Consider the following 26,188-nt stretch of genomic DNA (forward strand, 5'->3'; position numbering starts at 1 on the left):
AAATCATTCCTGTTTGGTCCACTGAAGCAGATGCATTATTGTAGATAATGATGGCAAAGACACATCCGAACCTTTTCTTTTCACATTGTTGACCGCTGTAAGGGAGGAATCAAGACAACAGGAGGCGACGGCTCATGTTGTAATTACCTGTTTGGAAATAAAAAGGAAGAGATGAGCTCAGCAGATTAAATCTATTTTCGGTTTGCGTACCTGAACGCTGCATATGTGACTGTGTTCCCCAGATAAATGCTCCTAATCATCAGCGGCTTGCATATACACTACCTGTATGTGTGCAAAGGCCGTGTGCGAGCTCGTGGGCTCTCAGGGGAAATGCCCACAAAGGCTCTCGTTTTAGGCAGTAAGCTAATTAAAGCGGTGGAGCAGATGGTGCAGACTTGGTCCGGACATAATGAGACGGTGAGTGGCGAGACGAACCGGACATGGCAGGACAGCTGTGAGGGGTTTGTGAGGTGACCAGAAATCAGGCCTCTCCCAGGAGTGAGGCTTTGCTTCCAGAGAGTGGAACTACAACCGCATGAAAACTTTTGGGCAGCTTTGAAAGAAGGATCAGGCAGTGTTTATTTCACCCATTTATGTTTTTTGCAGAACAACTTTTACTGGAAGCGAATAATACCACGCCAGCGGGGTGTTTTTATCTTTTTTTTTTCCTCCCTCTCATCCTCAATCATTCGATCGTGGCAGGTGGTTTTTGGTAAACACCAAATCCTCAGCACCTGTTGCCAGAAGCTTTTCTTTTCTTTCTGCCAATTCTTACCAACTCTGCTCCAACTGCCACGCTGTCCCACTGCTGGGAAACCTAACAAAAAAAAAAAAAGAAAGACAGCAGCCTCAAGTGTGAAATAAACAACTGTGCCATTACCAAAGTGGGTGTTCTTCATGGAAGGAAGTTAAGTTGCACACGACAACAACAACAACAACAATAATAAAAAAAAAAAAAACGCTCACAAAAACAAGAATTCCTAGAGGTGCAGAAATACTCCGGACAGCTCGTCTCAAAAGAGATGTTCCACACTCCTGTCGCGCCTCGTCCGAGGAAGAGGTCGAGGTCAACAGAAGCCGGTGTTCTCAGGCATGAAGAGGTGAAGTTTGAGGATGTCAGACTGCACCTGTTGGAGAGGAAAATGGGCAGCAGCAGGAGACGCTTTCTGACCCAGCTGGCCAGGTCAAAGGGCTTTATTGTGGAAGACGCTCTCAGGTTAGAAAAAGCTTGCCATTTTGCTGTTCGCTGACTGAGCTGGGCTCGGCGCCTAAAAGCTTTTTCTGAATGCAAGACCCAAAAAGAACACGCTAATGTAGAACAGAGAGGCATGCAGAGGTATTTTTTTTGGGAGGGGTGGGGTTCGGGCTTTATGGTGCCAGACAGGATTGTTGACTTTAAAGGGCCTTTTTGTAATCCTGGTGGAATGGAAGGTCATCATAGTAATTGAATGCCCGTTTCAGCGCGGTTCCGCTGTCGAAAAGTCAGGAATATAAATGCAGGATGAAGGCTCATTTTCATGCATAAATAAACAGTCATTTATAGTCGGGGGGGAGAAGCAGTTAAAATGTTATAAATTTTGAATTTAAATTGAACCTGTGGCCCAGATGTGTACAGTAAAGACTGATGAGGCTGGAACAGAAACATGCCGGGACACTGTTGAGACAACCAGTGTTAGTTTGTGGCGTTTTCTCACAAACTTCTTTTTTTTTAGTTAGGTTAAGGTCCAATTAGCTAATTAGAGAGCCAGTATTGTCTCATGAATAGTTAATTAAGAAGGGTTAGGGCATCCATCCTGCCTCTGCCTCACCTTAGTGAATTTCCCCCCCGAGCCATAACTCACAGCTCCTACACAAATACATTTAAGGAAGGGGAAGAAATTGGCTAAACCAGCTACAGTGGGAAAAAAAAAGTGGCAGTGAGAAAACATTAGAAGAAAGGTAACGGAGCACACACACAAACTTTTTTAATGAGTTTGGCGAAAGTTTTTCGTTCACTTAAGAGGAGATGTTTTGTGAGCTTGTTCGTGGCGATGATGAATCATCTATTGTGTGGTAATTATGGAAGCGGCATGCCTTTTTTTTTTCCTTTTTTTTTTCTCTATCCCTAATTGAAAGTATCTTTTAAATCCCAAACTGTGAGCGCAGCAGAAGTCCCCTGCTTGACACCAGCGAGGGTTCAGAGCCGGCCTCCTTTGAGGCTACCCATACTGTTGATGCAACCTTCCATTCTGTAGACATCGGCTTTGTGTTAAGGCCTGGGCAGCTTCAGCTGAGCAGGTGTTTGGGTATTCCAATGTTTCCTTCTTGCTTTTACTGAGGCTAGTTTTTTTTTTTTTTTTTCTAAAATAACATTACTTTAAGGTTAAAAAATTGTTGAAGTTAAAGCATATGATTTAGGTGCTTTGTGTAGTGTGTAGTCAAAAAGCCCCCACGAGTATAGCACAACCAGTGTGTGTGTGTGTGTTTAAATGTGTGTCTAAGTGTGCCTGCCAGCCGTGCGCCAGCTTGGCCATGGCAGCATTCCCAGAAACACAGCTTGAGCGCTCCTACGGTTACACTTGGCTTGATACAATTGTTTGAAACCAACGACAGGAAGTAGAGCGTGCCTGCCTCAAACTGACATTAATTCTGCAAGCCGACAAAACTGATATCAGCTGCAGTTTGATAGCAACACCTCCCGTATCTGTCTAACACAAGTTATAGGCAGACTGCCTTGAGCATATGGTCAGATACGCTGTGTGCTTTCCTCTGCACATAAAGGAATGTGCTCTCCCTCTTTCTCTCTCTCTCTGACACACACACACACACACACACACACACACACACACACACACTCACACACGTCTCCCCTCGCCCAAGTTTCGAGCCTGATGCACATGAACATGAATCCAAATATCGACATGTTTGTCCTGGTTGACTGATGAGCCGCATTAAATGCTGTTTCACAAATGGCAGACACACAAACACTGACACACACTGATGTTATGGCCCTGCAAGTTTACGTTATGGCCACTAGTTTTAATTATTTCAGCGTCGTTACGGAGGAACCACGTCGTGTCCGTCAATTTGGCACGCCGAAGAGGTCCAAACACAACAATGCTCAGGAGGCTTGGGCGTCATTGCTTTGAAGCAGAAGCCAGTCAGAGGCGTGAATGGGAGGGGAAGGGAAGTCAGAACGCTTTGTTGTTGCATGTGTTTACCAGATAATAATGTGGCTGCTGAATTTTTACCAAACTGAACCAAAACCAGCCGTTAGTAGCTTAAAAGTTAAAGAAGGTAAAAATAAGTGATTAAATACTTCCTGTCAAAATACACCTTGATAGTCAAAAAAAATAAAAAATAAAAAAAATGTAAAAGCTTGCTAGTAGCTGCTTTTGACCATTATTAAAAATAAAATAAAATTGCAGAACAACTTGCTTCATAACACATTTGTTAATCATTTGATGTGACAAAAGAGTTTTTTGAAAATCCCCAGCAACTTGCAGCTCCATGGGGAAAATTAATAAGACTTTTACTTCTGGAACAACTAACTCTATAAGGTTTGCAACATAAGGTTGACCAACCCTCCATGACATAACCCAGAGGTTTCCTGAACAGTGGTTTTGAAACTAGTGTGGTGGCTCTTACTGTCATCGTCTTGGCAGAGCCTGACCCCTTTCAAATCCCAGCAAATCCAAACATGAACAGAGGTGGAGCCTGACTGCAGTGGGCAAACACTTTTAGGCCATGAACCGTCCTGTGATGGTCTTATTTGTGCATAACCTTGATACAATTTAAATGAGTGAAGTATATAAAAATTCAACTCCTGTACAGTTGTCATTGAACAAGAAAGTTAACAATAGAAGCCACAACTGTTTTCTGTACCAGGCTGTAAACATGTTTATTTCTGCTGTAAAGTTGAACATTTCAACATGGGGGTCTGAGGGGATTCACTCTCTGTTGGAGCAGCCCCACATGGCCATTGGAGGAAGTGCAGTTTTTGTCAATTCAATTTTGCCAATTTTCAGCCTTGAAAATTGCTGCTCGGTCTGCATTTAAGCTTCAGGGCTATTGGTTCCAATAATTTTCTTTATTAGTTAAGTAGTTTACAGCAATAAATCATGTAGATTTACTCTGGATTCTTAGCCATTTTCATAACAACTGGTTCTTGATTTCAGAACAAATACATTCTAGCTGGAAACGGTTGACTTTGTTGGTCAAGGGACAACTGTCACCAGCACGATTACATTGGTCTCATTAGTTTTTAAAAAAATACAAGGAAGCTTTTAAAATTCAAAAGCTGTTTATGGGCATTTAAAAGCATTCAGCGTCTACATACACATTCTTGCTGAGATACTGGATTTACAGCTAACTGCTCCCACCGTGTCGGCATCCTAATCAATTCATGATCCAAGTAGAAGATATAAAATAAAGTCTGAGCATCGTGAGTATGATAAGTAGAGATTAGCTTGTTATCTTGTTTAACTTAAAAATGTAACATAAACTGCAGACCTGCAAAACAATGTGGAGTTACATTCTTACATTTTTGGTTCCAGTCAGGGTAAAGACAAACATAACACCCCAAACTCATTGTATACGGTATTGCGTGTGCTACATCCCCATGAACTGTGTTTCATCGGGCAGAGAAATCCAAAAGCTAGACTGGCATGCTCTGATTAGGCAATTGTAGTTTGGAGGAGTGGTTAAACCCACTTCTGTGTATCAAAATGCAATAGAATAGAATAGAACTTTAATTAGACAGATAGAACTTTATTAAAATGACATATTCAAAAGTTTTATTCCATGAAAATAATACTTCCTACCTTAAAATAGCTTAGATATAACTCTGTACTGTTGCTTCCTTTAGAATGTGCAACTCAATGAAGACACCAGCTCACCCTTGAACATACTGTAAAACACCGTAAAGCTACTCCACACTGCACAATAGCAAGTTGTAACATTGGAGATATTCATGTTTGAACTGGAATCTGAGGAATGTAAAGCTACAGAAAGCTCTGCTAGTTGACTGGATTGGTTCTTTAGGTTTGTTGCATGGAACCGTGAGGTAGTTGTTGAGAAACTCATCAGTAAACTATAGTTTCCAAGGAGAAATGCTCAGACACAGCAATGACTGCTTATTTCACTTATGATGTGTCTTCCAGCATATAGAGAACACAATGCAGACACGTTCCATCCATCCATTATCTATACACCGCTTAATCCTCACTAGAGTCATGGGGGGCTGGAGTCTATCCCAGCTGCCTCAGGGTGAAGGCAGGAGACACCCTGGACAGGTCACCAGTCTATCACAGGGCTACACTTAGAGACAGACAACCAAGCACACTCACATTCACACCTACAGACAATTTAGAATCACCAATTAACCTCAACGTGTTTTTGGACTGTGGGAGGAAGCCGGAGAACCCGGAGAGAACCCACGCTGCACGGGGAGAACATGCAAACTCCATGTAGAAAGATCCGGTGACCTTTTAGCTGCGAGGCAACAGTGTTAACCAATTGCACTACCTTGCAGCCCGCAGACATGTTCACAAGGTTAAAATATTGATTTTCAGTGGAGACAGTCCTCAACAAAAGGCCCATTGGCCGCCTTCCTTATGTTGTTCACCTGTGATGTCACATCTTAGGCATCAAAACAATTCTTCTTGAGTGACTAAAATAATCACTTTAGTTATGTAAATTCACATATTCATTTACTTATCAAGCTATTTAAAAAAAAAAAAAAAGAATTTCTTACAGCAATCATGCACATGTCTTTGTAGATGAAGGAGCAGGTGCACAAGGTAAATAGATGAAACCAAGCCACAGTGTGAAAGTCTGTTCTGGACATACTACACTGTTGGTTTTCACATTTGGAAGGAAGAGGAGGATAGCTGCTGACAAGAACAGGGCAGAGAGATGACTCCAGAGAGTTCTCCATATCAAAGCCCATTGACTTTAGCCTGTCCTTGTGTCTGGGCTCAGAGTCCCACTGATTCTGGGAAGTGCAATCTGGTGCCGGGCTTGCTTTCGCACTCATTTGCATGTCAATCTTCCATTTTGCATCCTGTGCAGCTACACATTAAGATGAGGATCCAAATTTTGGGAATGCAATATATCTAGGTGGCTTAAGGAGGGCGTTTTTTTTTCTTCTTCAGTGCTTCTTGCTCCAACATAACAATTCAACCCCTTGTGATTTTAGTGGGAAATCAACCCGAGAGCCAAATCTCTATTACTGTGGTTAGACAACTGTTCACGCCAAGTGAATTTCAGCTTTTGGAGATAATAGTTGTGTCCCTTAAGTACTTCAGATGTCTGTTTGAGGAGCTCTTTGTCCACGTCTTTGTGTTGAGGAGGATTTTTCAGTTTTTTTTGAACATGCAACATCGGTGGCCAGACTGGTATGTCGAACAGATAGAGGATTAGTTTCGCCAGTGATTTGGCCAATTAGGCCTCAGCCTGAGCTCTGCTGAGACCTCCCTACAGGGGTCTTTCCACCGATTTACCCACGCCAAGAGAGGAAGAGGAGGAGCATGCTGAGGGGTAATTATGCATGGCTGGGTGCCCTGATTGGGTACGGTAGTAAGACGCCGTGGCTGGAAGCAGAGAGGAGGACGCCGCGATAAAAAGTCTGCTGAGAACGTCTCAGTGGAGATGAAGGAGGCGCTGGTTGAATGAGTTCAAATATCAAGCTGCGGAGGAAGGCACTGAAGGTCTGTGGTGATTGTTTACCCAGTGTTGATCCCCAAACAGCACAAGCAAGACTGTGATGCTGAGATCTGAGCTGCATTTCAAAAGCTTCACTCACACCCGTGCGCTCTCTGAGGGCTGCCGAGACTAAGACAGGAAAGTTCTTTTTGTTAAATCGAGCGGTGAAGGGAAAATCTTTCAATCATGCCGCAGTCTGTCTGTCTCGTGAAGGGATCACTCTAGTCGTGATTCCCATTAACATGTTGATGATCTGACTCATGAGCACCCTGTAGTCATTACTACATTATTACATGAATACTGAGCGAGCACTTGAATCAATACCTAAGACGGAGCAGAAGCACCGGAGAGGCAAGCCAGGGAAAAGCTTGGGCTCCTTCCAAGGAAAGGAACCTGTAATGGCTCCTGATTTAGGCACATTTTTCACGATACAATGCATCATCTATTCCCCCCTCAAACCCCTTAGTTAGTTGGGGAAGATAGCACCTCGTCTAGCTACTGAGCTCAACCATGATGTGCACCAAAAGAACCACAAATAGTAGTTAATCATTCCAATTCTATGAACACAAAGGAAAGAGAAAATTTGTTATAATAGCCTGTGTGGTAAATTTTTAAATGAAAATACAGGTCGAGGATTGGGGCACCACTATAGCTCACCTGTTTGAGCTGGCGTCCCATGTGCAGGGCTACAGTCCCAATGTGGAGGTCATGAGTTCAAATCCCGCTCATGGCCGTCTCCCACACCTCCTCGCCCCACTACTTCTACCCTACTTTCCTGTCTGCACTATCCAATAAAGGCACAAAGGCCAAAAAAATAACTTTAAAAAGAAAATACAGGTAGAGGAGAACTCAATGACAACAAAGAGTAGTCCAACCAATCAGCATCTGTCTTCCCAGAACTTAACTGATCAGCATTGAGACTCAACCAGCAGATCTGGTCAGAAGTTGGTACTTTATACTCACCTGAAAACAACCCTGAAGGAGGTTCCACAGAAGTTGAACTTTGTGGCATCCTGAAATGTCCCGCAAGTTTCTAGGAAACCAATTGGAAGCCTATGGATACTTGGAAAGTGCTCGAAATGATGTGAAATCCCTAAAAACCACAACTGTCAACATGCTGGGTTTGGACCACCACCACTCATCCTCAAACTCGGCCTTCATTTTGACCTGTCAGGTTTGATGGCTGCATCTTGTCCTGTTGACGGAATCCACCACTGACAGACATGTAAACACATGCCAAAGTACTCAAAACCGGATTTGGTGGGAGTTCCTGCTAAAGTATGCGCAACACAAAAAATAACTTATTGCCCCCAAAAAAGTATTTTCTAAATCAAGTTGACAGATTTGGTTGCGTCACATTCAGAGATTTCTGTATCAGTGGTTTTGTCTGTGTTGCTTTCACTAGTTTGGAAAAAGGTGATGTCGTGTTTCCGTGAACCAATCAAATATTGGCAAAGCTGAGATGGCAGCTGTGCTTTTAGATTATTGTCAAATACGACGAGACCACTTCCACGCTGATGAAGCCGATTAGCTGAGCTAATAAATGATACATAAAGTTGTTTTTTAAAAAAAATCAATATCTGTAAATCTGTGCTTACTTGAACATTTAACATTAAAGTGAAGCAATTAAAGTTGGAAGCTATCAGGGGCTTTTAGGCAGCTATAATCAATAGTTTTATATTTATTTTTAAGCATGCATGAATACCTGTGGAAGGGTTTGCTCCTGCTCTGCAATCCTCCACAGCACCACGGAGCTTTTATAAACATGTTTTAGTTATCGCTTTTTGATTTTGTGATGGTTTGATCTCACTGCTGCAGACAGCTGTTTTCAGACATAGCTAGCGGCTAGCTTTTTTTTTTTTTTATATCTTATAATCTTTAGATTTTTGTGTTTTTATACTGAGAGTGACTTAATGCAAGAATTTCACTGAATAGACACCTGTGTTTACTTTACAGATACGGATACATTTGTACTGGGAAAAGTAATGCACCAGTACCCTTGGGTGTTGACTGAACTGAATAAAACCATCAACTGATCTCTGAGCTCTTCTTCTCTCCTCCCCCCCCGGCAGCGATGCGGTCACTCACGTGGTGTCTGAGGAAAGCCAGGCTTCATCTCTTTGGAAGTGGCTGAAGGGATGCGATCTGAAAAATCTACCTGGGATGCACGTATTGGACATCAGCTGGTTCACTGACAGCATGAGAGAGGGAAGACCTGTTGCTGTGGAGACCAGACACCTCATTCAGGTTTGTGTGTGTGTCACAGAAATACCTCGACAGATAAAGGTTTAGCACTAGATGGCACTAGGAACCAAACGGGAAATGATCACTCGAGGAAACACCATCATGTAATGCCTTAAAATGAAAGATATGCATATTGTGAAGGTGTATCTGATATATTCTGCATTTTGGTACATGTGTGCATCTTCCTCCCTCTGCAAATGTATAATGTCAACCCTTTGACAGGCCGCTCTTAACAAGAGGACACTTCTAACTCTCTGTCTCTGCTCATATTTCCACACTTCACCTCGCTGATAGCAAGAGAAACATCCTCCATATTGCGTGGGAGTGTCAAATGAACCCATCAGCTGGATGTCAGGGCTCAGAGCAGCCCACTAACAGAGACACATACACATGCTCGCAGACGCACACATATTTTCCCCTGTGAATGGCACTGTGAGAGCTTGGCAGCATATGGATCTAAAATAAAGAAATATGCTTTCTCTTTCTTCCCTCCACACTGAAGAGAAAAAAGATTCGCCAGTTTGCCAGGCTCCATCTCCGTTCCCTCCAAGCAGCCTGTGACTGTGTTGACGGTCACGATAAGATTGCATCCATGTCAAATACCCCCCCACCCCACCCCAACCTACCCCCAAAAAATGCTTTTGTCTTGCTCTGGCATCGGCGACGTACGTGTGGCGCATCAGTGGCACGCTTTTAGTCGGCTGCATCATTAGGAGACAAGGCTAATGATGCCATGCTGACATTTATTGACCCATCTCCCCAGGTAACAACAAGCCCACTTCTCTGCTTGTTTTGTGATGCAGCTCCTCTCCGAAGCAAATGAGGTAACGCGCGGCGGCATTTATGTGCGCGGCACTTCCAGTAGATTGTTTTTTATGAGTGATAAATCCATTTAAGGAGCTATCATGTAAAGATAAAATATTCCCCAAACAAGCCACTTCTTGGGCACATTTGCCTGCGGCTCTTCATGATAGTCTAAAGATGCAATGTGTTTTACTATCATAAATATTCTACAGCCAGTCAGGGAGGAATTTTAAGTATTAAACCCACTGAAATGTAATATTTTCCATTTCTTCCTAGTGTGCAGAGAGGCAGTTTAGCCTGTTTAAGTGGAGATTTGGTAGGATGCGAGAATACCTAGCTTGAGAGGAATGAAAAATAGAAGTGAACGCCGAGGATTCAGCCTTTGCATCTGGTTGGTGAACATGTGTTTGCCCTCAGTCTTAGGAGACAGGTGGGCTCAGTGGCTGTTTGTGGGTTAGTGCGTAGGTGCAGGGCCAAGTAGTTTCCCTGAAGAGGTGGAACCTCGGTAACCTTTGTCCTGCTCAGCGGCCTGAGAGGATTTCATTAACCCACCTGAGTGGGCTCCTCCGCCTATGTGACAGGCATTAACGTGGGGGGAGGAACAGGCCTGGAGTGTCTCTACGGTTTAGAGCGCACGAGTGGGCGAGGTCCTGAAACGCTTACTGTACCTTTTCATCTCTGCAGATGGTATGTGGAGAAATGAAGCCCCAGTGTGTCGACTGCACACATTAGTTTAGTTACATCTAAGCCATACAGCAAAGGTGGAGAGGACACTGGAGAGAAGGCCAGGAGGGGATACGCTGCCTCTGAGATCTGAGAACTTCCACACAGTTATAGGCCTGTATAATAACCGAGCCCAGATGGGGAAAACCAGCCTCTGCATGCTGATGCACAGACGTTTGTCTCCATGGACCCACAATCCCATATTGGATTAAACAAACTGCAGCTGAGGTGGAAAAGTGATGGAGAACCCCCTGTTGTATTTAGAGGGAACGCAGTTAGGGAGTTTTCTAAGGCAGTTTTACTTTTGATTGGCAGAAAAATTGTGCCGTGAAATATATTCAAAGTTATTCATTTTTTCTTTTTTTTTTTTTTGGAGAACGGCTAAGGCTACTGGCAGAGAATAAATGATGAACATTTTTTGAATCCCTTACTGATTGATTCAGCCCAGCAGTGTGAGAGGTACTAGCTCTTTTCATTATCTTTCTGAGACACCCCTGTTCCTCCTGCAGCATCAGTCCCAGTCAACACTGTGTGGTGACAATCTCTCCATCTTCCTCTTCCTCCTCTTCCTCCCCTCCCTATATCACTCTCCCACCCAACACAAGCGTAATTTTATGGACACAATGTTCCCTTTTGTGATGTCTAATTGTCTGCAAGAATATTAATATTACATTAGTAATCCTTTTGACACATATATTACAAACGGGGAACCATTTCTTCATAGAATGAAAAGGCAATTTACAGGAGGCAAATTGGATGATGGCAAGCAGATTTGTAATGCCACGGGTTAGGTAGCGTAATGGATTTGGATGCCACCAGACTGTGAGATGAGTGTCATTAGCCTGTTGCCCTGGAGACACACAGTCATAAAAATAACTTCTCCAAGGCAAATGGCTACATTTTTATGTAATTCAATTTGAACTCTTGGCTCTGTGCTCGTCAGGAATAGCCTTACACACATTTACACATTTAGCCTGTCAACTATTTGAGCTCAGAAATTAAGATGATAAATGAGTGTGTATGCATGAGTCTCTGGGTGTTTTGTACACAGGATACCTCGCCCACACTGCCAGAGGCTCCTGCACCCACCCCAGCGTCCACCGTTTCTCAATACGCCTGCCAGAGACGGACCACCACAGAGAACTACAACAAGATTTTCACAGTAAGAAGCTGCCTGTCTAACCTCACTCTGGACACAACTGCACTTTCACATGTTCAGACACCAGAGGCTGTCGCTCCTACTTTGCAATGTAAAAAGCTCCCTAATCTGTTCTGCTCTAATTGGATGGCTGGCTCGCCTCACTCACCAGCTCTCTGACACAACTCTCCTCAAAATACATTAACCTGCAAATGAGTAGCATCTGCAGCTGCGGCACGTTGGAGACGCAACAGCTGACATGTCCACGATCCCCGGCACGGGGGCTGGCACAGACACGCCCCGAGGCGCAGCGCGCTACGCCAAGATGGGCAATGGACGTGACACTATTCTCAAGCAATGATGGATCTGTCCCTCTGCCATCTGGTGGGCAGAGTGGGAGGGAGGAGTGGGTAAAGTGGGCGACTGAGGATTCGATGCTCAGGTTCCTCCACAGAATGGCAAAGTGGTTAATTGGCTTAGGTGTTGATGAGCGTGAAAGAAAGGGGAAATGATGCTGCACCGATAATGGCAATTTAGCTGCAGGTGCAGAGTGAGAAACCAGCCACAGAGCAGGAACAAGCCGGCGCCAACATGCAAACAGTGTATCTACCGAACCCAGAGTAAGCTTTCTGTTAAAAACAAGCAATTTAAAAACCTTACCTTTGGGCTCTAGACATTTTTCAATATTTTCTGACATTTTATAGGCTACAAAATTAATCTAAAAAAAAATTCATAATGAAATAATTGGCAGATTAATCTATAATGAAAATAGTAATTAAACTAAATTTAATAGCACTGCTGTGACCTAAAGGAAATTGAGACTATATGCAAATACACATCACGGTTAATTTCCATTTAGCTTTTAGTGATGTGTCTCAGCACTATCTTGATGCTATATTTGGCTTTAAATATGAATTTGGAAGTCTGAGATGTGCAATACGACTGTGAAGTGACTGGCAAACCTGTGTGTGTGTTTGTGTGGGAGTGTGGAGACCCGCTGATGAGCTTCAGTAAGACCTATTAAGCACAGCTTACTGAGGGCCTGTGAGGCATCTGTTGCATAATGACTCTTTACTTCCCGGTGACGTTAAATGCACATAATAGACGCACACACACACGTGTACAGACATCCACCCTTGTGTGTGTTCGCGCACACGTCTCGAAACCCTTCACGAGCGCGCACCCACACACGCACGTGTTTGTCCACACGGACGGGTAGGTACAGATGTGCACACCCACACATGTCTCACCTGGGGAGGGCTGCTGTTCAATTTCTTATCCCCCGTTTCTTTCCAGGGCATTAACTCCATAATTAGCAATCCCACTCAATTTCCCTATCCCCATGATTAACTCATTATCTCTGCATAAAGCCACATCAAAGGAGGCTTTCTGATTAGAGTGAAAGGTTGCTCTGGCTGTGGACCTGAGAGAGGCTCAGGTAAAACACTTCACCGAGCCACACAGTTACTTTAACCATCCAAGTCAGATGGAAATAAAGTAAGTGTCGCCTTGCCCTTTGACTGTAAACCAAGTCCCTGTTGAGAAATAAGAACCAGCCAGGTTACAGACATAGGATATGATGCTGTCGTGCAGCAGTGCTAATGAGGTGCAAACTATTGATTAACAATGATAAAGCTGTCCTTGATCTTTCTGCTGCCCACCTAATGGCCAAGGACAGTCATCCCTGTGAATACAAGTGTCTAATGAAAAAGCTTTTGAGAGGAATGGAAACTCTAAAATGTGTATAAGTGCATATGTCTGTCTTTATTATTATTTATTTTCAATTTGGAGTGTGTGCACTTTTTACATCCTTGTGTTTATGTGCTTGTATTGTTTGTGATGTAGCAGCAAATTTAAGAGGTTATTTATCTCCCCGCTTGATTTTGGCAAATCATAACCGATATGACCAAAAGAAGTTGCACTTTCAAACAAAAACTCGTGGGATGTATCTCATAACGGACATTTGAGGATGCTCGAAGCACAATTTCCACCCATCAGCCACTACATTTAAACCGCCGACAGATGAAGCGAACAGCTCCGTTAATCTTGTTTCAATGCCGTGTTCTGCTGGAAAACCTTGGGTCTTGGCATTCACGTGGATGATACATCTGACATGTACACCAAACCAAGCACAGCCTTCCATGGCAATGGCACTCCCTGAAGGCAGCAGCCTCTCCCAGCAGCATAATGCGCCACCACACTGCAAAAGCTGCTGAGGAACTGCCCCCATGAGACAGTAAAGAACCTAAGCATCCGCGATCCCCAGATCCCAAAGCATCAGTGCGACGTGCCGGAACAAGTTTGATCTACAGACCCCACCGCACGACCCACAGGACCCAACAGAGACGCTGCCAAATTCCCGGTGCCAGGCAGTTACAGAACAACCCCAGAGGTGCCGTGTTAATGTCCCAACGGGTCAGAGTTATTCTGGCAGCAAGAGGTGGCTTTAGTGCTGATCGATGTAAACTGCAGTTCTACTGATATTAGTTGGTCGGGGGCCTTGTCAGCCAGTCGTGTATGTCATGCATGTTGGAAAGTGGCCAGAATTGGATTGCTGCTGCTGCTGCTGCTGCTTCACTGATGTTGTCAATAACATTCACTCGAAAAGTTCATTCTGACTCATTAGCAAGTTCGATGCTAGCTGCCTGCACTGCAGCGATAAGTGTTCTCAGAGCAGAGGCATGTTAAAAGCAGGGAGAATTATGAACTATAAAACCTTTACAGCCTCTACAACAAAAGGATGTTTATAGGCAGGCGAGCCACACAACGAAACCACATCGCTGAGTACCTTCTTTTTAATATGCAAATTGACATACAGCTGACTGTTAAACTGACATGTCGCTGCATTATTGCCTGACTCCTTACAGGCTGTCTGTGTGGCTCAGACACGGAGCAGAAGTCCAGTGTGTTTTTGGTACATGCACTGCTGTGTGTCATGGCTGGCCAGTACCACTGTCACCTAGCAACCGCAACCATATGAGCTCCAAAAAAGAGAAAAGAAAAAAAGGCTTTCCAGTCCAACATTTGCACATGGCTCACAAATTACACACTACTGCAGAGTTAATAATACATATTTGCTAACAGATAAATAACCTGATTTTAGATGGATGACCTTGTAGCTTTAAAGCTCCTGCTGCCGTGATTTCTTAGCAGGTGTGTTGTCCAGACTCTCATATTGCCTTTGAATAACCCTCTTTAATCAACACCATCACAACAATATACACTTTACCTTCCTCTCTCTGCAGCACAGGGAGGTTTTAATTACACTTATTGCATATTGTACATACATAAACTTATAAAATCATAAAAGTGCTGTAGCCGATAATGCAACCGTTAATTATGCAATAATGCACTTTGTTAACAATATAAATTGGTTTGGTAGAACTGTCAGATTTCACCAACCCTAAAAATGTAACACGTACCATGACAAGGATTGAACTTCCACCAGCAGGATTGGAAACTGGAGGATTTTGATGACCCCTTGAGCTCCCCAGAGGTAGTGTTTTATGCTACCGACTGCAGAGTGAATACAAATCAGGGCACCTTAAACTGCGTGTAAGAGGGGTGATCATTTTACTCAAACTGGGATCTCTTAGCGAAGTTAAATGAAGCTCTGTTGACTTGGGTGTCACAAAAATTGCTAGGAATCTTTAAAAGCCATGAAAACTTTCAGAAAACAAAACAAACGAACAAAAAAAACCCCCGTTGTATTTAAAACAATGCAGCATAACTTTTGTCTGCTTTAGGAGTTTATTCATTTTGTCGACACAAGGGTGGTAATTTGTTGAAAAAAAAAATTATTGTTGATTGTGAAGCTATTATTTCTGCTTTTATATGTCTTTATAAGATCACATCTGTTCAGGTACTATAGCTTAAATATCGCCAGTTTCACAAAAATGAAGTGAGTCAGTGGGTGAACTGACTGCAGAGAGACCTGGATGTGGTTCCAACTCCTGGCTTTGCTACCAATTGGTCCCAGGGGTTAGGATTGCAATGGAAACATCCCCTGTAGCCCACACAGGGGCACAAAACAACTCTCTGTATTACTAAGAACACATGCGCCATGGGTCCAAAAGCATAGCAAGAGTAAGCCTGCAGAGAAACGTTGGGTATTTTTCTTCACCGCTAAGCAACGAATGGTGCAAAAAGCATTTTCCCAATGGAACACCATGACAGGACATCTCTGACTCCAAACAATTCTTATTTGTTGCAAATTTGTGTTGCTTTCCTCAAGCACGGAAAAGCAATCTAGCCTGTTATGTCACCCCAATGTGGAGTCTATAGGCTGAAAGCGAATTGGAATATACACGTGCAGTGGGATGCACGATGTGGACGCAAACCTAGAAGCGAGGAAACGTTTGGTGTGTTTGGTGAGCAGTTTTCACTCAAGGGAATAGGTGGCTTCTTTTAGTCCAGCAACCAGTTTGTTCAACACAACTGGTTACAGAGTGGTGCAAACATTTCCAGAGGGCACAAATTATAGCTGTTGTTCTGTGAGAGAGGAGGTAGCTGTAATGGATTTAAAAATAAAAAGTTGTTAAAGGTTGTTAAGGTTACTTTCCATAAAGTTCCAACCCTTTTCCAACCTCAGTTTGCAGAAAATGGATACTAAACCTCAGGGACACACGCTTTTATATCCGCGAGAGAAACCCTCAATCAGAAATTTAACTAACACTGAGAGATTTGAGAGAGAACGGCTTTCATTTTTGCATCCAGAGCCCGATTGGTACGGGACTAGCATTACCTGAGGACCTCCTGTGATTTAGAAATGAACCCCCGTGTCTGTGTTTCATGCAGCGCATTTACACAGGATAAACAAAGTCTGTGTTTTGTTCCAATTTACTGGCATTATCCGGGGATATCGTACTAACAGACTGCCACTTAATACCTGTTGAGCCTGTTCAAAGACCAAATGTTCTTTACCAAATGCCGCCACGCATACCGTCCAGCTAAACATCCTTCAGGATTTTTGCTATTCTAATGGATTTGAGCTCGCTCCTTCTACGAATGGGTCTCCATGCTGTGTGGTGACATGAGTCCTTTAAATTGGCAAGCTTTCGTTTATAATTGATAAGACAGCCTCCATAATTCTCCAGTGGCAAAGAGGTGGAGGAAAGGTGTGGAGAAACCGAAACTATAATCATTTTTGTGGGGAATTTTTACTTTACAAATTCCGGATATGGCAGATTTGCACATAATAAAGAGTATTTTCATAATTATTACAAATAACTAGAGATCTGTGGGTAATATTAGTCATGTGCAAACAGGACTTTTCTGAAAGAACTCAAACGTGTGTTTCCCAGACTATTCCTTTAACTACTGTCACAGAGGATGAGGCACACTGTGGGTTCAGTGGGACTGCACAGTATCTGGATTTGTCTGCATTTGTAAGAGCAAGACACATTTGAAATCAAAGCCAGTACTTGTTGTAGTATTACCATTGATTGTATATAATGATGGATGTTACCAATAGGTCATCTGAGCAGCAACATAGAAGCTCAGTATGACATAGAGTGTACTTATATGCCACAAAGAAGTCATGCCTTTAACTTTAAGACTTAACAAAATTTAAACGGGTGAGTTATATAAAAATGTAGCCCCCGTACTGTTGTCGTGAAGGTGGAAATTAACTAAAGAGACCATAATTGTTTTTTGTACCAGGTGGTTAACAAGTTTATTTCTGTTGTAAATTTGGATATTTTAACATGGAGGTCTTTGGGGATTTACTCTCTATTGAAGTAAACCTCAAGTGGCCATTTGAGGAATTGCAATTTTTGGCATTTTTTTGGGCTTCATTTTTCAGAGGGTTGAATTTGACTAATCCATCCATTATCTATACACTGCTTAACCCTCACTAGGGTCTGGAGTGTATCCCAGCTGACTTAGGGTGAAGGCAGGGGAGACCCTGGACAGGTAACCAGTCTATCACAGGGCTACACTTAGAGACAGACAACCAAGCACACTCACACACACCTACAGACAATTTACAATCACCAATTAACCTCAACATGTTTTTGGACTGTGGGAGGAAGCCGGAGAACCAGGAGAGAACCCACGCTGTACGGGGAGAACATGCAAACTCCACGCAGAAAGATCCCAGCCGTCCTAACCAGGATGAGAACTGGGGATCTTCTAGCTACGAGCCACCGTGCTGCCCCCATAATAACATAGGCTGGATCTCTCTGTTGCTAAAAAAAAGCTTTTGTTTCCATGTGATCTACCAAACTAATTTACTTTACAAAGATACAACATAATTAAAACAAATTTCCAACACCTGGGGCCTGAACATAATGAGATGTGTGCTTACAGCTGTTTATGTTAGGGATCCATTAGACACACAAAGGAAAACCTGCAGCGCTTTCAGGAAGGCGGGGTGCAGAGGTGAGGAAGGAGGTGATGCTGAGCGGTGTCAGGATCAGGAAGAGAGGATGAGCATCATCTCAGCAACAGCACCCCAGTGAGGTGTCAATCACACACTGGCAGCAAGCGGCCCTTCATTCCACAGCCGTGCACTATTGATTTATTCCTCCCTGCTCCCTCTTTATCCCTCACCATCTCTGCCTCGCACTCTTTCGCTCCCATATCGCTTCTACCTGCCCTTTTGTTATGTCTAACACCACCTCATCCCCCCTCCCCCGCCCCCTCTACCCATCCCTACTGTGCTCTCACTCACTCTTGTTGTCTCTTGGTGTGACTGGGAAATCCACACCATATTACACCCTGTCTCTGCTAAGCCTGGAGTCTTCTGCTGTCATAACTTCACCATAAGCCTGACGTACGCCGGAACAAAAAAAAATCTACAGTTGTCTCGGCTGATTGACGTGACGCGCCGTACGCCTTTTACTCACATATACAGCAAATGTACAAACAGATATATACACGCAAACACATTGGCAGGACTGATGACTGGAGGGGGAGGAAAGAGTAAGAAGCGATACAGGTAGGATGGGCTAAACATCCCGAATTTCGTTTCCTGCAGCCCCGAGATCTTCAATGTATTGATAAGAGAAATGTCACGGATGAGGAGATGGGTGGATGGGGTATGAGAGCGCTGAACCTTAAATGCATCAAATTGATTCCCTCCTTCACCAGTTTTAGTTCCGAATTTAAAGAGGCAGCAAACAAAAAGCTATAAGAATTAGGAAAGGATTGGTTTTTATTGGTTTGTTTGTTGGGTTTAGGCGTTTCTGGAGAGATGTACAAAGGTATTAATATTTCATTTGAAAATGCCTTCAAGATGCCTTTTGATGGTGCTCACGAAAAACGACTTTTTTTTTCTCCATCGCGAGTAAAAGCTTCACAAAGAGGAAAAAGAGGCAGAATATTTTCACCACTTATTCATTAGGTATGGGACGGATAAAATCCATCTCCTAGATGTTAATCGTGTTAAAACTCTTCTCAGTGGGTTCTCTGACCTCCTTTCATGGTTTCTTTTTGCGCACGCAGTGAGGCGGGCTGCTGCGCGAACATGACTCGCAGGCATGTCCGTGATATTGGGTGGCGGGGGGTAAATCGGCGTGCTATATCAACGTCCCTGCACACCAAGTCCCCCTACCAGCCTTAACTCCTCATTAATTAGATGAACGCATATGCAGGGTGGATTTTCAGGCCCGCAGCGCTGACTCCACACAGCTGCTGCAACAACATGACAGTTGACAGACTCGCATCCAGGTTGTGTGTGTGTGTGTGTGTGTGTGTGTGTGTGTGTGTGATGGCCTAAAGTCTTGTTTTTTTTTTTCCACAGGTGACATAATTAAACGTGATAACTGGGTATTCCACTCGTCTTTCAGAAACTTTCCTGAGACACGAAAACTCGAATAAATCACCGCGCAAGCATGAAACTTGAGATTTTAAAGAAACGCACCATCACTTTGGGAAATTCTTTAGTTCGTTGCCAGGAGTTAAACCGGCAACAATTAATATTTTATGGCCACTTAGAGGCAAAGCAACAAGCTGCCTGTTTACATATGCAGACGGAGAACAATGGAATCATTCTGTCGGAGTTGTGCTTCTGGCCAGCTGACAAAACTAAGGCCAATGCTCTCTCTCCTTTTTAGCTCTGTTCTGGTCTGCACCAACTCCTTAGGGAAATATATATGACGAGGTGGTTGTTAGGTTTGGTAGCAGGTCTAATAGAGATTTTTGTTCTTGCTCAAAACAGTTGTCTGCTGTACAGCTGAAAGTACACGGCTGATGAGAGCAGTGGGACAGAACTTACACTAAACACTAAAAATTGCGAGCCATAAACCAAAGCAATCAGCGAAAACACTCTCAGAGTCGAGGGATAAACAGTCATGTGAAAAATTAAGTTCATCCAATGAAAATGGTTGGCTCTCTGACATGCTGCATTTGAACAAGCAAACATTTGATCCTCTTTGTTTCAGTGCCTACAGATAAAAGCAGTACTTAAACAACACGACAAGGAAGATTATCTGTTTTTGATCATTTATTAAACAAAAATCAATCAATGCTATAATACTTCTGTGGCTTTAGAAGCTAGTATCGCCCCTTTAGCGTAAATACACTGAGCAAAAAAATAAACGCAACACTTTTGTTTTGCTCCCATTTGTCATGAGCTGAACTCAAAGATCTGAGCAGTTTTGAATTCTTTGGTTATGCAAAGCGATTGTTGCAGCAGCTGTCTGGGTGGCTGGTCTCAGACGACCTTGGAGGTGAAGGATGTGGAGGTCCTGGGCTGGTGTGGTTACACCTGGTCTGTGGTTGTGAGGAGGGTTGGATGTACTGCCAAATTCTCTGATGGTAGAGAAATGAACATTCAATTCACGGGCAGCAGCTCTGGTGGACATTCCTGCAGTCAGCATGCCAATTGCAAGCTCCCTCAAAACTTGTGACATCTGTGGCATTGTGCTGTGTGATAAAACTTCACATAGAGCTGCCTTTTATTGTGGCCAGCCTAAGGCACACCTGAGCAATAATCATGCCGTCTAATCAGCATCTTAAAATGCCACACATGTGAGGTGGATGGATTATCTCAGCAAAGGAGAAGTGCTCACTAACACAGATTTAGGCAAATTTGTGAACAACGTTTGAGAGAAATAGACCTCTTGTGTACATAGACAAAGAGCTTTGAGTTCAGCTCATGAAAAATGGGAGCAAAAATAAAAGTGTTCCGCTTATACTTTAGTTCAGTGTAACTTCATGTTACATGTTTTGCATAATTGCTCAGTAGGCTTTGCCAATGGTACACTGAAATGTTTTGACCACTCTCGATTAATAGTTGCAAGATGTTTGCTTCCCAACATTTCAATAGCTCGTCCTTTGATTCATCTGTCCAGAGCACATTATTCCAACAGGCCGCTCTTTGCCTGTATGTTCTCTGCCAAACTGTGGTTTTGCTTTAATTTTCTTTTTTAGACAGCAAAAGCTTTTTCCTGACAAGCCTCCCATGCAAGTCATTTTTGTGAAATCTGATTGCAGGTGCAGCACTTTGACACCTGCAATTACAAGAGTTACCTGCAGATCCCTGCGATGTAATTTGGGGCTTCTTGGAGTCTTCTCTTTGCATCAGACAGACTGCTTTTGGGCTCAATTTGCTGGGGCGGCCTGTCCTGGACAAATTGGCAGTCATTTGAGATATACGCCACTTGTACATGATTTTTGTTGCGCTGAAACGATTTACTTCAGACCATTTGGAGATGATTTAAAATCCACGGGCAGACTCGTAGGCATCCTTTTATTCTGCAGGCTTTAGAGAGGACTGTACATGTTGGCATTGTGACACCACACACTTCAAGAGCAAAGAGAACAGCAGACCTTATGGGTTCGCGGCTTAAAGAAGACTGATTCCACCTGTCTAACACCGAGGAGGCTCTCATCATTGACACCTCATCTGGAATCCCTGATTCTAGTTTGGATTTGTAGGTGACATAAAAAAATGGCAAAATTTGTTTGAGTATATCACCTTTATTATAATAGGCACCGTTTCAAAGACCATCAAAGGTTCGCTCATAGAAACATGTTGAAAAGTTAACGATTTCATGCACTTATTTTGTCGGATGATCGTATCTCAGTGAAGTCCACAAGAACCCAGAGTTTGTTTGCTTCCGTCATAGACTGTATAAAAGATGGACGTAGCTACCATGACGTCACCCGTTGGTTTATGCACTGAGAAAATGAAGCCAGGGTTTTGCTACTTCCTGGTTGACATCTTGGATTTTTTGAGCCAGTGACGCAAAAATCGTTGGAGAGGGGTGGAGCCATAGGAGCAGCGATTGGTCAGACGGATTGAGAGGCGAGCCCTCTCTGCCCGCCCACATTTACCGCCTTCTGCTCGCTTCATCTGTATGGTCGCTGCCGACTGTCAATCAAGCCAGCCACGCCCCTTGCCCCGCAAAACGTTGACGATTTTTAAGAAATTCAGTGTTGATTTATTTTCAGATTGGCCACCTGATCTCTGGACTTGACCATGAAAACTAATTTTAAAAAAATCCTGAGCTGTAGGAATGCAGTATTTGGTGATCTGTGATCACTTCTTTTCCAATTCAAGTCTATGGGAGCCAGGGCTTTTTGGAACCAGCAGCTAGCGGACGTAGTGATATTGCAAGTTTTTGACACTTCCAGGTTGGCTTCATTTTTCAGGGCCAGTTGCTACGTCCATCTTTTATACAGTCTATGGTTTCCGTGCATGACTGTACTACCAGGGCTCAGCAGTCGTGTATATGTACTGAACATGTAGACATGACCTACCATGCATGTATAGAACACGTATGGACTGCTTTAATCGAGGCTAAAAGACTGAAAACTAGCTCACTCCAAATGTAGGGCATAACCAAGCGAGAGTTGTGTTATTGTTTTGTTGTTTCACTTTCTCTTCCCCTCATTTGATAAAGTACATTGCCCCCAAGAATCTTGTACTGAGCTCACAGTACAAGATATTCTTGTGCTGTTTTATGTAACGCCATGGATTATATTTTTATGTTTTATATAATTTAAAGTTTACCCCGTAGATGTTCTAAGAGCCCCGAATCACTGGTCCAAACAAAAACTGCTTGAAACACATCCTGCTCACTAAACACTCGCACAACACAAGCGTGCCCTATCACCTATCCAATAACAAGCTGGCTTTTCCTATTTGTCACATGCTGTGAGGAGAGCCCAGCTGTGTGTGTGTGGTGTGTGTTGGTGTGATGTAAAAGGCCGTTGCCTTTCCATGTGCTGCAGTAATCGGGTCATTGCATCTCCTGGGTGAGCCGGACTAAAGTCTGCAGCTCACTGACCTGAGGCTGCATGTCTGCACAGGGCTGCGGGGGGTGCAGTGACCTCAGATTGCGGCTTGGCTGGAAGAGAGGAAATGAAGGCATGGATGTGGTGAAATCTATCCTGAGCTCTGGTAACACTGTGCAGCTTTAACTTCAGCTCCTAGATTTAGCATTCTGCTGCTTTAGTGGCTTTCAGTATTTGTTCTTCAAGCACCGGTTTGTCAGCTGACTTGTGTTTTACTGATATCAGTTTTTGTTACTGCTTTTTTGTGATGAGTTAGAAAGCGTGCTGACCCCAATGCCAACGATTACAAACGGATTTCTAGAGAAGACACTACACACTTAGCTGGTTTTCTTACAGCTTCAGCTTGTTGTTAACGTTGAAATAAATGAATGTAATGTGAAAGGGGTTGTTTGCAGGGGGCACATAGCAGCAACACAACATCAGCGGCGCCTGTGGACTTTCATCAGTGTCTACGCTCCACAGTTCTTCAGAAGCATTTTTGACCTTGCTTGTAGCCTAAAGCATCGGCTCGTAAAAATATACATATAGATATACAACTGCAGCTACGCCCAGCCGCTGCAAGTAAAGTAGAAACTGTTTTGTCGCCAGTGTCAGCAGCTGGTTTGTGTTGATTTCCTGTGAAGTACATCAGAGAAACACAACAGAAGCTAAAGCACTGGTGAAAAGACTAAAACAAATGACGGCTAAACTCCATTTAGCGTCATGGTTTATGGGAACATTTGAGTAGAACAGAAATGTTGATGTCATTAGCAACAACAAGCAACCACAAGCTCAGATGCTAGTAGCTTAGCTTTAGTCTCTTATCTATTAGTAGCCCCTTGAAACCTGATTTAGGGGTGGATCTGACTGAGAACTTGAGGAGATGTTGCATGACCTTACAGTAGAGTCCAGTCAATCACAGAGTATAAAGCAATAAAGCATACCCTGCTTTATTGTCTGTTTTACTCTAGATGGAACTGCAATTTACTTAATCAACACCATGCTGTGTTGAAGAAGACTTAAAATGCGGAATCGAGACCTTTGGATCATTTGGAAAATGTTTACTGATCATTTTCTTGTAGACTGCTATACAATCACACTTATTTTTGTTACCAGAAGAGTCGCCTCCTGCTGGATGTTGGAAAGAATGCAGATTTATGGCACATTGACGTCACTTGTCAGACACACTGTTATGGGGATATTGTTGTAGCAAAACTATTTGTAAATGTGTATGGAGAGTTGTGTATCTATAGTGAGATTTGTCAATGCGTAAAAAGATTTGTCAACGTGTAAAAAGATGATAGATGAAAAGTCTAAGTATTTGGCTAAATACCTGGAAATACAGACACCACTGACTGTCTTTTTACACATGACTTTTGCTTCACTTCTGTTGTGAAAGATTCAAATCGGTAACTTGAGGGTTTCTTTGCCCTGAGCTCAGGCTCACAGGCTCGTTCATGCTGGCTGCGTACCACTCTGCTGTCCTGTACCTCAGTAGTTATGCCGCCTGCAAGCCATCATGAAAATTTTTGCTCAGCGACCCACAAATTCAACAAATTTAACTTGTTCACATGTACCAGACAATGCCGTGCGTCCTCAAAGACTCTGGGGGGATAGCACCGCCTGATGGTGTGGCCTGTGAGTCTGAGCTCAGGGCAAATAAACCCTGGAGTCACGGATATGAATCTCTCATGGTAGAAGTGAAGAAACGGTCATGTGTGAAAAGATTGTGAGGCCCGCTTGACTCATAGCTGGTGATTGGTCTGTATTTCCAGCACTTGTAGCCAAATACTGAGACTTTTCATGTATTAATATCTTTGTACACATCTTTGGACAAATCTTTGTACACATTGGCAAATCTCACTACAAACACACAGACTGAGCTACAGACACACAACTCTCCATTTACAAACAGTTTTGCAACAGCAATACCCCCATACACCATGTCTACAGTGTACACCACATGCCTAAAAAAGGGCAAACGTTTGCAGGGTTTGAACTCCTCTTTCAACATCGCTCTTTACACAACCGTGTCTGTTACGTTAAGTGTGCAGCATTGTCTATTGTATTCACTTGTTCTGTTAAAGCATAACCCAGTCCTTAGATCTACATCCAGCGAGTGGTGGCTGATAGGCCTTCAGTGGACAAATTAAAATTTCAGTCTCACTCACAGTTTTGCACGTTCTTGCAGTCGTTGTTTATTATATCACTGATACGTAGAAGTGACTTAACAGCTGCATATCAGTAAACAGCAATTTAAACGAACAAGGTGGAGATAAGTTGGAAGACTTGTGTGACAGGTTTTCTTTAAACGATAAGAGGGTAACTTCTTGTTTGAAGCGTAAAAAAAAAAACCCTTTGAAACGATTGGTTGTTGGAGGCGCACTGAGTAAAAGTGCAACAAATCAAAACTGCTGAGTGAGATAGCACATGAAGAATTTAAAAGAAGAGTGCAATTATCACATTTCCATCATTTAGAAGCACATAACAGACAATGCTGTGGGGTTTTTGGCAAGAAGTATACTCGGAGGATTTTATTTGCTGCAACACATTTCGTGTTATGCGCTTCTATAAATGAGTGAAATGTGATAATTGTCTCAAATGACTTTTCTATGACACTTTAGGTGTGCTACACTACTCTTTTTTTTCAGTAGGAGGGCTTGATATTCTGCTACTGTGCTGCACTTTTTCCAAACCATTTATCGGTAATGTCTTCTTTGATTGTTTCCTTTTTAAGCTGATGGCTAAATAGAAGAAAACTAAGCGACACCTTATTTCAGAGACCCTCCTGCTTCAATCAAAAGCTTTTTTTTTTTTTTCCTAGAAGAGTGTTTCCTTTTCCAAACAATGGTAGTTCCTGTATTTTTTAGTCACAAACCCCACCTGCTGCTCTTCATGTCTCATTGCGTCTCATCACGTTACGAGACATTTAAAATGTTTTCTCATGACCCACATGAAAGCGTCCAGTTCTTCCAGTGTGACATATTTCTCCACCGCTTGGTTCTGCAATAGTTGCTCATCGCTTCAGCAGGAGTACAAACTGTGAAGCTGACCGTGGTGCCAAATGTTCCGCTGTGTGCCAATGCATTCTGCTGTTGGAGAGTGTGACGCTGAAGTTGTTCAATTAAATAGTTTTTTTTTTCTCACTTCATGCTCTTGAAGTGCAATAACAATGAAAGGCTTGAATTTCGAATGTGGATAATGTAGAATAACCCTCAGCAGTGAAAGAATTGTTTGGTCTGTTTGTCTGTTCCTTACTGGGATAGACTTGAACCAAATCAAACATAGGCTGACGAGAGACAAAGAGACAACTATGTAGTGCAGGGGTCTCGAACTCCGGTCCTCGAGGGCCGCAATCCTGCAAGTTTTAGA

The 26,188-nt window shown here is 43.1% G+C and overlaps 1 protein-coding gene across 1 annotated transcript in view; it reads left to right on the forward strand.

Moving 5' to 3' along the window:
* Window positions 1-1,022: 1,022 nt before the first annotated feature.
* Window positions 1,023-26,188, forward strand: part of dntt (deoxynucleotidyltransferase, terminal) — a gene marked incomplete at its 3' end in the record, with an annotated part of 64,196 nt that continues 39,030 nt past the window's right edge. Inside the window, exons 1-3 of the mRNA XM_008280195.1 lie at window positions 1,023-1,216; window positions 8,757-8,931; window positions 11,507-11,617. Of these exons, the coding sequence (XP_008278417.1) occupies window positions 1,023-1,216; window positions 8,757-8,931; window positions 11,507-11,617 (480 nt within the window). The remainder of the gene's footprint in view (window positions 1,217-8,756; window positions 8,932-11,506; window positions 11,618-26,188) is intronic.

This window comes from Stegastes partitus, unplaced genomic scaffold, assembly GCF_000690725.1.
Source record: "Stegastes partitus isolate 25-593 unplaced genomic scaffold, Stegastes_partitus-1.0.2 Scaffold184, whole genome shotgun sequence".
NCBI lineage: Eukaryota > Metazoa > Chordata > Actinopteri > Pomacentridae > Stegastes > Stegastes partitus.